General features: G+C 40.7%; 1 protein-coding gene across 7 annotated transcripts in view; it reads left to right on the plus strand.

Annotated features, from left to right (window-relative positions):
• Positions 1–13,196, plus strand: part of SNX10 (sorting nexin 10) — a 30,480-nt gene extending 17,284 nt beyond the window's left edge. For 6 of the 7 annotated variants that reach the window (XM_033511885.1, XM_015618799.3, XM_015618798.3 and 3 more), the window contains 4 exons: positions 1,628–1,728; positions 2,304–2,402; positions 10,339–10,554; positions 10,996–13,196. In XM_033511885.1, coding sequence (XP_033367776.1) covers positions 1,628–1,728; positions 2,304–2,402; positions 10,339–10,554; positions 10,996–11,074 — 495 coding nt within the window. In that variant the 3' untranslated portion in view covers positions 11,075–13,196. The remainder of the gene's footprint in view (positions 1–1,627; positions 1,729–2,303; positions 2,403–10,338; positions 10,555–10,995) is intronic. The other variant, XM_015618800.3, reaches the window with a different exon arrangement.
• Positions 13,197–15,585: the final 2,389 nt, after the last annotated feature.

The following is a 15,585-nucleotide window of genomic DNA, read 5'->3' on the forward strand; positions in this document are numbered from 1 at the left end:
ATTTTTAATTTCTGGAAAATATAAATTGTGTAGATTTGGCAGGGTGGGTGCTGTATTAATGTTTCACAGACATCAGTGCCTCTGAATAGAAAGTGTATTAAGGCTTTCTCAGTGACTGCTGAGCTGGGGAGATGTTGTTTAGACCCTATGTGTCTTCATTCAAGTCCAGCCAGCAACTGAGCACCACACAATCTAATGCTCACATATCCTCTGCCCCACCAGCAGGATGGAGGGAAGAGAATTTGGGGGATGAAAGAGAAAACTCACGGGCTGAGATAAGAACAGTTTAATAATCGAGATGTAGTAATAAAATAATAATAATAACTAGTAATAACATAAATACTAATAAAGAAAAAAATAGATAAACTGTAGAAAGACAAGTGATGCAAATGAAAACATATGCTCAGCACCAAGTAACCAGTGCCCAGCCAGTCCCTCAGTGGCAGTCCCCAGCCAACCTCCACCCTAGTTTATTGCTGAGCATGATGCTGTATTGTATGGAATATCCCTTTGGTCAGTTTGGATCAGCTGTCCCAGCTGTGTTTCCCATGCACTCCCAGCCTGCTCACTGGTGGGGTGGGGTCGAGTGAGGAACAGAAAAGACCTTGGCTCTGTGCAAGCCAAGTTAGTGCTCAGCAGTAACTAAAACATCCCTGTGTTACCAGCACTGTTTTCAGCACAGATCCAAAACACAGCCCCAGCTACTGTGAAGAATATTACTTTTCCCCCAGCCAAACCCAAATATATGATCCATCATTGGGCATATCCGAAGCTATTAAGCATAAATCCAGCTTCCTGCCACCACAATCCCAGGGGTTTTGGAGACAAAGTCTGCCTGGTTTTTAGGACAGCTGAGTTCCCCTTCCACCCAGCTCTTAGAGCATTTATCTTCTTAAACTGTGTGATACCCTAGGTGTGCTCCTCTGTTCCAGAAGGCTGTCATCTTTGTGCTCTCTACAGTCTGCATCTTGTGGCTGTCTGGAGTTAGGGCTCCTGGCAGGCAGGGAGGGTGGGCTGGACTGTAGGCAGTTTTCTAATGGAGTCCCTGTCTGGTATGTGGGATTTCATCTAAATGTATGCTCCATGGGAAAATTTAGCAAAAATATTTAATTTTCATAGATTGTTTCTCTTTTGATGAATTGGCATTTTCCTAGTGAGGAATTGTCTTCTGTGGGAAAATTTCCAAATGCTGCTACTTGCAGAGAGCAGTCACATTGGTTTCTTTGGTTTGGCATAAATGGGACTGCACACTGGAAAAACTCTGTATAGCTGTTTGCAGGATTGCAACTATGCAAAAGATGAAGATCTTTTTCCCCTGCAAAGATTGGCATTATCTACTGAAACCTTTTTCTGAGGTCTATTTTTCCTGTTACTGTAAGTTGTACTGTAATCCAAATCTCTTGCTTTTAAAAAGAAAGCAATGAAAAATATTTCCCTGAGAAGCAGTAGAAACTGTCACCAGTCTTGCCTTGAGTTAAAGCACAGTCCTTAACATAAACTGAATTAATGTCAAGCTTTCCATTGGTATCTCGGGCATTAGTAAAACATCTTGGATGTGTTGTTAATACCATGCCTGCACTTTAGCTTAAGCTGATTTGCAAAGTAAATGTTTTTTATTTCCCAACAGACAAACAGTATATGCTTTACAAGGAAAACATCCTGTGTTAGACGACGCTATCGAGAATTTGTTTGGCTCCGGCAGAGGCTTCAGAGCAATGCAGTGCTTATGTGAGCAACTTTATATATGGCTATTTAATAATCAGTCAGGCATGGAGACAAGGACTGTTTCATTTTAATTCAGAGAACTGCAGAAATCAGATCTGGAAAGTATCCTGTGTTTCTTACACATTTATTCTGCAAAGTGCATTTTATGTGCTTTAAACCCAGCAGAATGTGGTTTGTACTTACAGCCTTTTTTTGGTGAGCCCCCCCCCCTCTAATTTGTAAGAGACTTGAACTATATTTTCTTCTGCTATGTACAGATAGCAGAAATAACAGTCTAGTGTAGGTGTTTGTACCTCCTCTTTGTCCTTCTTCAGTGTGCTTAGGTCTTGCAAGCACCATAAGAAATCTAGCAGACATGGATGCAGGCTTAACAACTCGACCAGAAAAATCAGATTAATTTATTTTCCCCTTTGAGGTGTGTGAGAAGCCCTTCAGTTTGTCAACCTTGTGTTCCTAAATCGATTTCTCAAACATAACCCATGATTTTCACATGCTTGAGGTTGGTATTTGCTTACTGCATTTTTCTCTGCTGTTTCACATTTGGTTTTAACTGTGAATTTTTTTTCCTGTTTATAAAGACAGCTACCTGAACTGCCATCCAGAACTCCCTTTTTCAATATGAACAATCCTAATCACGTGGACCATCGCCGTCAAGGTCTTCAAGAATTCCTGGAAAAGTGAGTACAGCCTATCCAGAGGTGTTGAGATTTTTATGAGGTCATCAATTCCTTGTTTAAAATAGCTCATCTCTGGTACTTGAGAGCCACCGTGTGGTCATCTGTACATGCTACACGTTTAGTTCTATTTTTTAACTTGCACTGTCATAATTCATACACGTGACTTCAGCTCTATTGATTACAAGGAGACTTCAACTGGAGCTTTTCCATTGTGTTTCATTGCACTGATTATAGATAATAAGCTTAGATTTAAATCACTTTGCAATTGCATACTTAGTTTGGGAGATCTTTCACTGTGATGTCTATTTGTAGCTTTCAATAAGGAGCTGGATATTCTTGTACAAAGAAGAAAACCACCCCCCTTTATGTTCATGGAAAATCAATGTTCCTGTGAGCCTGGGAAAATTCTCTAGTGAGATTTCCTGACACAGAGCTTTCCTATAATGCAAATTACTTTGTTGACCAGTCCCACTAACATAAGCAAGCTCTAGCAGTTGTGACTATTTTCAGTGTAGCTGCAATCTGTATAAAATCATTCATCAGGTTTAGCTAGACCCTGACCTGCATTACAAAGGAGTAGTGCATGAGTTTCAGTACTGCATCCCTCAGTCCCACTGCTGTGGCCACTTCACCTTCTGCAGTGGCTGAGCCCCTGTTGATGTAATTTTCTGGTTTTTCTCTGCCATTCTTGTTGTGCTCTGGCACTGCTGGTGTGAGAGCAGGCTGCTCACAGCTGCTGGGGCAGGAGCTGTGTGTACCTCTGCCGGCTGCCTTTAGCTGCTGCTCGGGGTAAGGGCATGGTGAAACACTGCAAGTACAGGCTATTCATCTTCTTTCCAGTCCATGTATTATATGCCTCCCTAACAGACAACAAATCATCGGTCCCGAGGTGTATTTGTTAGGCTTAGCAGCTGAAGGCAGGGACAGCTAACTGCTGCAGAAATAATATTCTGCATGCGGGTATATAGGATCTGTGGCCAAAAGGTCAGCCAATAAATACTGGCTGAAGGCATGTGAGACAGGGAAGAGAAAGCAGAAAAGGATTAGAGGGTATTTTTACGCCTCAGGAAAGAAAATCAGTGAAATGGAAGGGCTGTGCTCCTAGAAGCATGTCAGTGATAATATGAAGAGTGTGGTAGCTCAGGTTCCTGGCTCTGAGCAGTTCTGTCTTAGCTGTGCTGTCCCATGGAGTAGTGCATTTAAAAAAACACTGTCATTTTAAAATGGCAAAGAGGCCAGCCTGGTAACAAGGTATATCGACATCAGAAATGTTTACAACTGCTGTCTGCCCTTCAAAAGGCAAAAGAGAAAGGTAGATGATCTTAAGAGACATCCTCATGCTCCAATTTAGTGGATGACTGTAGCTTTAAATGAGTACTGTCAGCAGAAAATGACAGCACGTGGAGCATTTCACCATGCTGCTGTTAGTTCAGGAGTGGGAAAAGAAGCAACTCAATGGAAAGGTAACGATTTAAATGTTTGAACTTGAATGCAAGGAAAGTGTCAGCTTTCTCTCAGCCCTGGGGAGCAGTTGGAAGGAATTTTCAGAGGTTGTATTGAGATGCAGTGGCCTGGCACTTCACTATACCATTGCCCTCTGCTGGCTGGCCCTGCTGTGCTGCTGCTGCTGCTGCTGCTGCTGCTCCACACAGAAGGCATCTTCCTATTGGCTCAGCAATGCTGCCATGATGCTTTCCCCCCCCCATCCCCCCATTTTATGACTCTGAACCAAAGGTTATGATTCTTTTTCTGAAATTGAATTTGTGGAACTCCCTAACGACAGTTAGTACAATATATATAGACATGTGTATAACATATAGGTATAATATACTTAGGCATGTAAAATGCACACATATGTTCTGCATAAATGTATGTTCTATTTGTACAATATGCATATATGTACAATACACATATGTTACATACATATTGCATATAATACACACGCTTGACTTTAATGAAGCTCTGGGTCTGGATGTTGCATGTTCTGTGAGGTGGCAATGCCAGGTGGAGCAGTACCTTTCTGATACATTAGAAAGGGGCGACCCTAACCCAAAACTGCTAAGCTGAGGGCTCCATTCATCCCAGCAATGACAGCAGTCACTGTGCACAGTTCACAATCCTACTGGTGTTTCTTTGAGGCAGTGGGAAGAAATGAGATTCGAGCCTATATGGACCTGTCTGGGGAGAGGTTCGCAGGTAACATTTTTAAATGCCTGCCTGTGATGCTGGGATCCCAGGTGTTGTCAGGATCCAAGACACCTCTGAAAAGGGTGTTTAGATCTTCAGAAGTCTTGGTTTGTGCCTTGTGTCTGTATGACCAGATTGCTATAGAGCCTGCTTGTGCAGGAGCCACATGCCTGCGGAGCAGGATTGAGCAGCTGGAGGCTCTCTAGTGCTCATCTCCTGGCCCTGGGAACACTTCTATACTGCCTATATGTGGATGGCTACAGAGTTCTCTTGTCTGTCCTCACTTCCCACTCCAGGGTGAGTTAGCACAGGGCACAGTGTGTACTTAGAGCCTTTGTGGAGCCCCTCTGTGCTGAGCACAGTAGCGTAAGAATTAGGCCAACAGCTGGGAAGTTAAGCACTAGACTTTGGTGAAATCTGGGAACAGGTGTCCCATTTTGATTTGGTTTTACTGCACAAATGCAGGGTAAGATCTACTTGTCTTACAGGTTATTATCTCTGAGTGATGAAGAGCTGTAAAGCTCACTTCTTGTCTGGGCATAATTTAATATTTCAAGAGGCCATTTGCATTAACGGAAGTCAGCTAGCCCCTTTTCAATTATGAATTACTTTGTAAGAATAAGGAAAATTATGTGTTTTTCCTGCTAAGTATCCTCATCCTTTGAGGATGCCTGTAAATTCACAGGAAAAGTTTATTTTTAAACTAGAGGTCAAAATTAAAACACTACCTTATCATTTTAGTTTTTGTAAGATCCTCTGCATGTCTAACTTTGGGATTTAGATTACCCGCACAGAAGATGTATTGGGTTTGCTCATGAGAAAACTAATTAAAGCCATTTTAAATGAAGTTGAGTTCAATTGATGACTTTTTAAAAAATTGAATATAGTTGGATCCCAAAAAATTACGTGATTTAGGGAGAAGGATTACTCTTCAATCACTTTTCAAACATGCAGTTTATGATGGGGCGGAAGACACTGAGGGTTTTGAGAAAGGAAGTGCTTGGATCCACAGGGAACAGAGGGCATCCATAGTGTTGCTGTTGCAGAGGGCCATGCATTGGGCTTGATGTAGCAGTGAGCAAGCCACCCAAAATTCATCTGCCTAAGGAAGAGCCATTTTCTGAAGGTGTCTGGTGTTTTGTCCTTTTCCTCCCACCTCCTTGCCTTTTCCACTGCAGTCCCACAAGCTGCAGCTGGTGCAGGGCCAGAGGTCTCTTCTGGAGGTGTCTCCACTGGGTGCTGTCTCAGGGGTGTGGAAAGTGGGAGACTGGCTCCAAAAGGAATGGATGCCAGCTTGCTCCTGCCAGAGGCTCAGGCCAGGAGCATTGGCAGTTGTGGGGCAGGTGGAACCACCTTGGGCAAGATGCCTCTCTCCAATGGAGCCTTGCTGGTATTTCCTATCTGGTGAGGGAATAATGTGTAGCAGGCACATGTGGCTAAATCTCCTCCTAACCGCACGCATTATCACATACCCAACAGTTGCTTCACAGTTGCTTGATACCAGTAACATTTCCTCCCTTATAAAAGTGAAGGAGGAAAGACAGTCAGCTTTTTTTAAGAGGAAACTGGGTCTTTGTTTGGTGTGGGCTGGGGCTGAGGGGCTGGATGCTCAATAGAGGGCACCACAGCACAGGCTGTCATCCCCCGCCTCTCAGCTCCTTGGGTTTTTCCCTTGCTCTCCGTCATCTGATGTAAATGGGCAGAGTAAATTTGTCGAAAACAAAATCGGAGTGTTAACCTTCCACACACATTCAAGTGTGCATCTGTCATTGTATTAGGTTACAGTAGATACAGGAAATCTTTAGTTAGGATTAAGTTGTACTGTTCAGCCATATGTTGTTTTTCTCCAGCAGAACAGTGTATAATATACCTAATAAAATCATGTTGAAGAAAACCAGATTTTGGACCTTGTCCAAATAAGAAAAAACACATGTTTTTTCTTTTGTAAATATTTTTGCCATAACACAGGAAAAGATAAATATTCCTCCTATAGTTCCAGCATTTCCTCGAAAATGACATTATTTCTTCTGCTTGTGAAGTGATGTTTTTCAGTCCTGCTTCTTTAAAGGTCTAGAGATCACGAGCATTTACTGCAAGATTACAAACAAAGATGGTTGAGAATAAAAAAATTATTTTATTATCTCTAATTCTAATGTGTAGCCTTATCCTGCAGCCCCCTTAATCATGTAAGTAGTCATTATGCATGTGAGCAATCTGGCCAAGAGGAGTGAAATCTCTGACAAGTAATGACCACTGATGGGATCAAGACGTGCAGGGTTTAGCCTTTCGTTCTTCTTGCAGGCGTGCATAGAAGGTCTGTTGTTCTAAATATGCTCAGTCAGTTTATAGGAATTAATACCATGAGCCGTGACTCTTGCAGTAGCGCAAAGGCAGCGAGTGGTGATTTACATCACTGTAAGCACAGCCCTGCCTGGCACTGGCTGCAGGGAAAGTGTTGAAGAAGCACTGGGAGCGCTACCAGTTGTGTTGAGACCGCGCACGCGTCCAGCCTCCGCAAAGACATCCGAGTGTTAATGCTGTGACACTCCTCCCCTCCTCTTGCCTTTTTCATTTTTAGGTAGTGGTTTGTAATTTTCATTTTTTAAGTCCTTGAAGCCAAGTCTACTTTTTAAATGAACAGCCCTTCACACAGTCAGCCCCCAGGATAGCAAAAGCCCCAGAGAGCAACTGCTATACCAACACGTAATACTATTAGTACCATCTGGTGACAAATGTTGGGGTATTCCCTTGAAGAAAGAGTATTTTGAACAGGAAAGTGTAACACTTACGGGTAGTACAGAATTTATTGCTCATTTTGATTGCTTGAAGCATGCAATTAAAAAGCAGTCTAACCTGTTGGTTCAGAGGGGGCGGGAAAAGAAGCAGCTATTTTTTAATTAAGAGAGAACAGAAATTCTTCAAGGGTACAAGCAGTTAAAAGGTGTCTGTATATTTGCTTTCAGGGTGGTTTTAAATGACTTGCAAAATGCATTGAGTGTTTGGTCTCAATGTGAACACACATATATATACATATATATATATGAGTGTGGGTGTGATTAGCTCCATGAACATCTTTTCGTTGCTGTGCCTTGGTTTCTCTTCACTCCCTTCACCTCCAGATGGCACTATGAAGCAGAAAAGAAAATTACTGTGAAATAATGAGTCCAATGTAAAGTAAAATTGGAAATTGAATTATAGCTGCAGAAAAAGGACAGTAGCCTTGAGGTCCTGATCAGTCTGTACTCTTATCACTTTTGTTTGCTGTTCCATGTGTTAGGTTACTGCCGAGTTAATAACAGTGCTTTAGCAGTTCAAGGCTTAGCAGAATTGTACTGGACATGAAATAAAGCTAAAATGAATTTGTGTCCAATATCATTGACATTAGTGCTCATTACTTCTCTGGTGTAATGCCTCAAACCATCTAAAATCAATTTTAAAGATTACCCGTTATTTTATAAAGAAAATAAAATACATTTCAAACAGCAACAGAGCTGTAAGTGTAGTGTAATCTCATGAACAGTTAGTTACTCGTGTTTTCACTGGTTGGCAGGAAACTTTTGAAGGTACAGCAAGAGGAAAAACTGTGAAACTAAATGCCATTCACAGAATTTAATGACTTGGCTTTTTGCTGTGTTACTTGGCATTAGACACGCAAATGTTAGAATTGCAGAAATGTGCATCCCCTCACTGTGCCTGGGAAAAACAGTAACTGTAGTTACTCTACAGGAAACTCCAGCACATTATTTTTCTTTTCTTTTTCTTTTTTTTTTTTTTTTTTTTTTAAGAGAAGTAGAAGGAGAATATTTACTCTCACAATTCCATAAACTATAAAAGTGGATTTATTGTTTGGAATGATACCTCTGCTTTTTGTTGCAATGTTTGTCTTTGTTTGGAATGTGGGTTTATCAAGATTCAAGGCTGAAATCCTCTTCTAGTGGCTGCTGAATAATGGCTTTTCAAACTGTAATCATGAAGCTGTTGCTGTCAAGGTGTGTGGACCTGTAAATTCTGTTTTGAATCATTTTTACACAGCCTTTGCTGGATTTTAGACTACAAAGAAGTTTTTCTGTCTACTAATGCATTACGCACTTTGGTTTTACAGATGTCTATTTGCTGTTAAAATTGCGAGAATTCGGATTGGATTTAAAAGGCTTTCTCTGTGTATGAAAGTGTGCTTATTTTGAACTTGAGCAAAATCTGGTCTTTCTGAGACTCCATTTCACCCACACCCAGTAGATCATTAGGGTCATTGGAGACATTTCCTCATTGGAAGGTGTCAGAGTTGGAGTTGTTCGGTTGAGACTGCGTGTTCACCTAGGCAAGTGAAATGTGCATGCACACAAGTAACTCGTGGTTTCATGTAGGCATCTCCTGCTACTTACTTTAATTTGACAGATTTTTATGGGCTTGAATGAAGCCAGAAATCCTTTCGTGTGTTTATTAAATGTTATTGTAACGTTGGCCGCTTTAGAGAACAGTTTTCAGAATGTATTTGTGTTTAAAACGTTATGGTCCAAACACACCATTAATCTTATTCAAGAGAAGGAACTAATCAGTTACACTTTTCATTTTAGTCAGAGTACCTTTAAAATGCAATATTTCTTTCTGCTCTTAGTAGTTCTTACATTAATGTCATCTCTTGTTTCCTGCTGCACAGCAATGACTTTTTTTGGTAAAAACTGTAGCCTAAACGGGTGTAAATAGGTAAATATTGACTCTGAGTAGCTTGGAGTTGTTTAAAGATATTTTAATAATTTTCTCTGGAGCACTCTTTGGTGTAGTAATAGCCTCTGATGTCTTTATTACATGAGTAAAACGAGACACACAAATTGAAGAAGTTTCTTGTTAATCATTCTAGGATTTGTATAGTAAAAAACTCCCTTTTAAAGAATTCCCATTTAAAGAAATGTTGAAGAAAAGTTGCATATCTTTTCTTCAGAAATAGTGATGATGATCCACAATTCTCAGGCCTTGAAAAAGTCTCTCTACAACTTTCTGTGTTACTGAAATGTATTGTATTTTGTTTACTGTCATATGTTTCAAGTAAATACTCTGTGCTAAATTTATTTGGAGACTTAATTTAAAATACGTATGAACCAAACTTTAAAACTGATTTTTGAAAATTTAAGAGTCCCTGAAAACTATCTGCAAATAAATTAAAACCAATGTTCAGTATTAGCATTTTTGTTCTAGCTTAAATACTTCTGACAGTGTAAATAATTTTGGCTCGGGTTGGCTCAGTTGTTGACAGGTATTCCAAGGTCCTGATGTTGCACATGTATGAAGTCTGTTTTGCCTACACACTGTTTCTCTATGCCACCAAACAAATCGGTGACTTGTAATTTTTATAAAAGTTTGTCTATTTAAAAAAAAAGAGAGAGACCAAATTTTTTTAAGAGTATATGCCTCCAACTGCCTAAAAATCATTAATTGATCCATGTGGTAATAGCAGATGGTTAAATGGAAGAAATGTCCTTGAAGTTATTCTAATAGCAGATGTGCCTAACTATTAGCTTCATGTTTTTACTCACCTAAAATTCCAAATAATGCAATAAGAAAGTAACACGCACCTAATCATTTATTACGTTCATTGCCTTCTGTTACTGATTTAGGATTCATCTGAAAACTTTAAAAGCAGGACATCATTTAGAATTTGTTCTGGGAAAACACTTTAGAATATATCTGTGTGTGTCTGTGTGTGTGTGTGCAGGTTAAATATAAACATTTGCCTTTTTTTTTGCTTTTCCAGGGTGCTACAAGATGCATTATTGCTCTCAGATAGTAGGCTTCACCTCTTCTTACAGACTCAGCTAAGCCCAGAAGATATGGAGGCCTGTGTGTCTGGACAGACCAAATACTCTGTTGCTGATGCGATTCTCAGTTTTGCCTCTCTGAACAGACGTTTTCCTATAGAAGATGAAGAGAGAAAAAAAGAAAAAAATGATGCAGACTCTGATTCAGAGAGGTGATTTCTGTATATCCTTACTTTCTGAGATTATATATCCATACATACACACGCACATGCTTCACTTTTTTGTTGATGTAATACTAAGATAATGAAAAAATTAATTGACTGAGATTTTATTGAGCTGTGACAGCTCATCATAGAAGTCTTCACACACACCTCCACACTGAATTAATGAATGCAGTAGAAATTCAATTATCTGCATTCTGATTATGTGAATTTCATTTAGTCAGACTTGAATTATTCGCGTTTAAATTATCTTGCTAAAAAAATATCCAACTGCACTCCAAATGGCTAATTAAAAGTCCAAATTTCCTGTCTCTCTTTGTGACTGGAGATAATTAAAGTTCTCCTCTGTTACTCAGGCTTTGAGTGTGTTGTGAAAACCAATTTCCTCCTTTTATTTTTTTTTTCTCTCCCCCCCTCTCCCCTTTTCTGCAGTTCATCCTCCGGGCTCGGACCTAGTGATGACAGCATTTCATGTGGATGTAAAGCAAGCCCAGCTTCTGAAGAATCATGAAAAACCATTCCTGTATTGCTACCTTAAGGACAGTACAGAGCAATTTCTGCTTTGTTTACTGGTTATGTGTACCACACAAACAGGGCTGTCTGGTAACGTGTACCTCAAAGACCCATCATTAATGCAAACGTACGTCCTTACAGAATACTCAAAACAGATGCTGAGACTATCTTTCTGGTGATTTTTTTGGTTTTTTTAATGTATCTTGGTGTAGGTCTACATTGCTACCTATTTATGTTTTTGTGACTATTAAAATCTCAGTATTGGGTGAGTCATGCTCTTCTGACATATGTGGCAGTTAAAATAATTCCCTCAGTGAGTGCATGTCTCGGATTTGAAAAATAAAGATAATTTAATTCTTCATCTTATAAGTTGCTATATCATATCAAACATATTCAAAGCATCTTTTAGTCATTTGCATCAGAGAAGTTTCATCTTTAGAAGTCATTTGACATTGGTGATGAAATTACACACCCCACCAAGGTACTCACTTTTTAAAGTAGCTCAGCAACATCAGCAAAACAACTTTCGTACAAACTATATTCTGCTGACAATTTGAGATATAAATACATCTTACTCTGGTCCTTCTGTAATGTTTATGGAAAGACTGGTTTTATCATGCGTAAGTACTGAAGGCAAAAATTCTTGAGCATGGTTGCTTAGAAGTTTAGAAATATAAATAAAAATTACATCATTTCTAGGCTTGCTGGAGATTCTCAGCTCCCAGGGTATTATGGATACTCATTCCTGGAGAAAATCACAGATGAGGTCCATCAAAACCAGTAGCTGAATTTTGCATCGACCTCGCTAGGGCCGGGATTTCACCCAACATGTTTAACTATAAGCATTTATATTTGAAGGTGCTGGTAGAGGTGTTCAGCAGCTGAAATGGGGAGTATCTCCCTCTGAGAGGATGATAATCACGTAGCTGTTAACATCCTGCATGGATGTGGCTCTCTCCACTCTCTCTGAATAACAGGAGCCACCGATTTCATTGTGGCTGTAGTTACCACGCTGGAATATTGACTTTTTCACAAACAAAAGGCAGGCTTGAACACAACTTCTTAACCACCAACACTTATTTTGATTAAATGTCAGTTTTGCTCTTTATTGTTCACAGCAGCTGCGTAGTGTCTTGTCCCAGATCCTGTCAAAGGAATATGTTTCACTGTGGTGTTGTATTTATATTTGACATTTAACTGCTATTAAAAAGAGCTAGGGGGTCTGATCACCCTAGCAAAGCTCCCATTAACTTCAGTGCGGTAGTTACTGGCCTAGAAATGGATATAAATACATGCCTTTCTTTTTTTTTTTTCTTTTTTTCTTCCTTTTTAAAGAAAACTGTGGTTACTTTCAAAGGAGCATTTTAAACATGTGAATTACAGAAACAACAGATTATTAAATACACAGCTAGTAAGGGGTAGCATAAACATGTGTGGGCATGCTTTTTTAAAGCATCCAGCTGGGAATCTGTGTAATTTTAGAAACAGGTTTTAATAGCTTGAGAATAACATCTCTTAGGTAACTGCTTTAAGCCACTGTATTTTGTTGATGGTAGCACTTTGTAAGATAAATAACCTGGGTTTCTTTTTTGTTAGGTCTTACTGAATTGCACAAATGTATCTATTCACCGTTTCAGCTTGTATGTGACTTAGCAGTAAAGCTATTTTTAATGTAAAAGTGATAATGTTTAATTAAAGCAACAAGTTATCACTAAAAGTAGCTTAAAAATAGCTGTTACTGCCAGTCAGAGATTTTGATTACTTGGATATTTTTTTCCTATATTTTTTTAAGATCGACACATTAAAAAAAAAAAAAGTTTAGCAAATTTATTTAAAAGGTGGGAAGGATTAAAAACTGGAATAATGCTGGGAAGGATATTACCATTTTTATTTAAGACAGTGTAGGTTTTTGTTTTTTTTTTTTTTGAAAGATTGAGCTAAACTCTTGAAGCACTTTACAGTTCTGGCTTACTAACACATCCTCAGTACCTGACAAAATCTACAGAAACACAAGGTTTGTAGAGCGTTTGTGGCTGATTTTAATTCTGGTAGCTTATCAGTATGCCAGTGAGTGTTTTCCAAATGAAGATGTTTCTGAAATAAATATTTGTTTTCTAATAGCTTTATTGTTATTCTCTTATTTTCTTCATCATTCTGTTAAAAAAATCTGAGACTACTATAACTTTCTTTCCAGCTTTGACAGAAATTTGTTCAAATATTTATTTTTTGAATGTTGTTTGTGTAGGTAGTGTTACTGGAATTTTTCTTAATAATGGGGGAGGGAAAGTACCTCATGCTCTCTAGTATGTCTCCTTCGTGTATCAACTGTCTAGAATCACATACAAAGGTTTTAAGGCATTTTGTTTCATTGGAACATTAAATGTAACTTTTGCAAATGTAAATGTGAAACAAAAAATAATTTAAATGTCTTTTATTACTTCAATGATTTAGTAACTTTTCAGTACTATGACACACAGTTTGATCAGTTGGTCATTGGTATTTTGATTATAATTTTTTAGTTTTGAATAATGCTGACATTTCCTGCTAGCTATTTCTTAAAAAACAGAATAATACCTAATTTATAAATTAGAAGTAGTAATCAGATTACATTATATCTAATTGCAGTAATTCTGCATTCAAAATCTTTTCTTTATCTTTTGCTTATAGCTTTACATCCTCATTTTTATGATGATTTCTTAAAAGCTTTTAAGTAATTAAATAAAACAACTTACTACTTTCTAGCTCATGTTTAAACCTGACAGTGAGGTTTCCTTTATTTCAATATCAATATCCTAATCACTTTATGACTTACCATGTGTAATTTACTCTTCTGTTATTTTTTTAATATGTGTATATATACATAAATATACAGATACTATATACATATATAGTGTGTATATATATATATATATATATATATACACATATATACACAGTGTATGCACAGACACTGTTGTGTTTGGGTTTTCACTTCTTTACATTTCCTACAAAAAGAATAGCAGAGAAACTCCACAAAAATGGTGTATTTGGAGTGAAAATAGTTGTTTACATCTTACTTCTATAAGCACCGAGAGAAATTTATACTCTAAATCTCATGCTGTAGAACAGTGCAAACTTCAGTGTCCACATCTTTTTTTGACAGGTGACATACTGAATTTGTTTTCCAGATTAATATTTAAATTTTATATTACTGTGAATTATATAAAAAAAAAAATGTTTGTGACTTGCTCTGTTATACACGGAATGGATAAGAAGAATAAACCTGGTATGGTCCTGTGTCGTTTCCCTATAACTGCAGGACTGGGCTCAGGGCTAAGGACCGGGGTCTTTACTTTTCTTCCCTAGCTTTTATAAGGTGGCAAAAGTGTAGAAAATAATTTCCAGTCTCAGGCTGATTCTTTTCACGAAAGGCCTAAACGCTTTAGGAAATTATTAACACAATTATTCTCCGCTTCGCTGTTAAAAATGCGCCATAACGGGTTAAGTCGCTTCTTCGCCTTCTGGAACAAAACCTCCTTAGAAGTTAATTCAAGTGGCCTTGTAAAAGAGAAATGGAACTGTGGCCTTCGGGCTCGCTTTTGGCTTGCGGGGCGCCCGTGGATGCTCCGCGGCTGCGGGTGCGTGAGCGCCGGCCGGAGCGGTCCGGCAGCACCCCCCGTCCGCGGGGCTCCGCCGCCGCTACGAGCGGGCGGCAGGACTTAAAAACGGGGGAGAGGGGGAAAAAAAGAACAAAACAAACAACGGGGAAAAAAGGGAAAAGGATCCCAGATCGCGCTCCCCGCTGCGCCCCGGCCCGGCCCTTCCTCGCGCCCTGCCCTGCCTTGCCTTGCCCCGGGGCCGCGGAGCGGAGCGGGCGAGAGCCTTACCTGGGGCCGCCGCGCTCTCCGCCCCGCTCCGCCCCGCGCCCGCTACTCAGGGAGCGGGGCCGCCCAGCCTTCATCCGGTAACTCGTGGCAACCGCAGCCCATGGCAACGGCGGAGGGGGAGCCGGGGCGGGGGCGGCCGCCCGCGCTGCCGCAGCGCTCCCTCCCTCTCCCTCCCCTCCCTCCTTCCCTCCTGGCTCCCCTCCCTCCTCCCCTCCCCCCTGCCGCCCCGCCGAGGGAGGGGCCGTGCCCGCCCCGCTCCGCTCCGCGCTGCCCGCCAGGGGGCGCTGTGCGCCAGCGGGAGGCGCCGCCGGGCGGGGCCGGGGCGGAGCAGGCGCGGCCCCGCGCCGGGAGCGCGCTCCGCGGGCGCGGCTGAGCGCGGGAGCGGCCGAGTGTTTCTGGGATTTTTCTGGGATATTTCTGGGGTTTCCTGCTCCCCACCGGCTCCCCCCATCCCTAAGCCCTTCCCGCCGCCGCGCAGCTCCGCAGCCGGGCAGAAACAGGGAGGCGCCACCGCGCTGGGGATGGGCGCACCTGCCCCCCACGGGAAAGCCCCCGCCGCCCCTCACGCACCGACCCGCAGGGCTCCGCCGTATTCTGAGCGTGCCTGTTCCTGTTTCTCAATGGATTAATTTATATTTTTATA

Source organism: Parus major, chromosome 2 (genome assembly GCF_001522545.3).
Source record: "Parus major isolate Abel chromosome 2, Parus_major1.1, whole genome shotgun sequence".
NCBI classification, from domain to species: Eukaryota; Metazoa; Chordata; class Aves; order Passeriformes; family Paridae; genus Parus; species Parus major.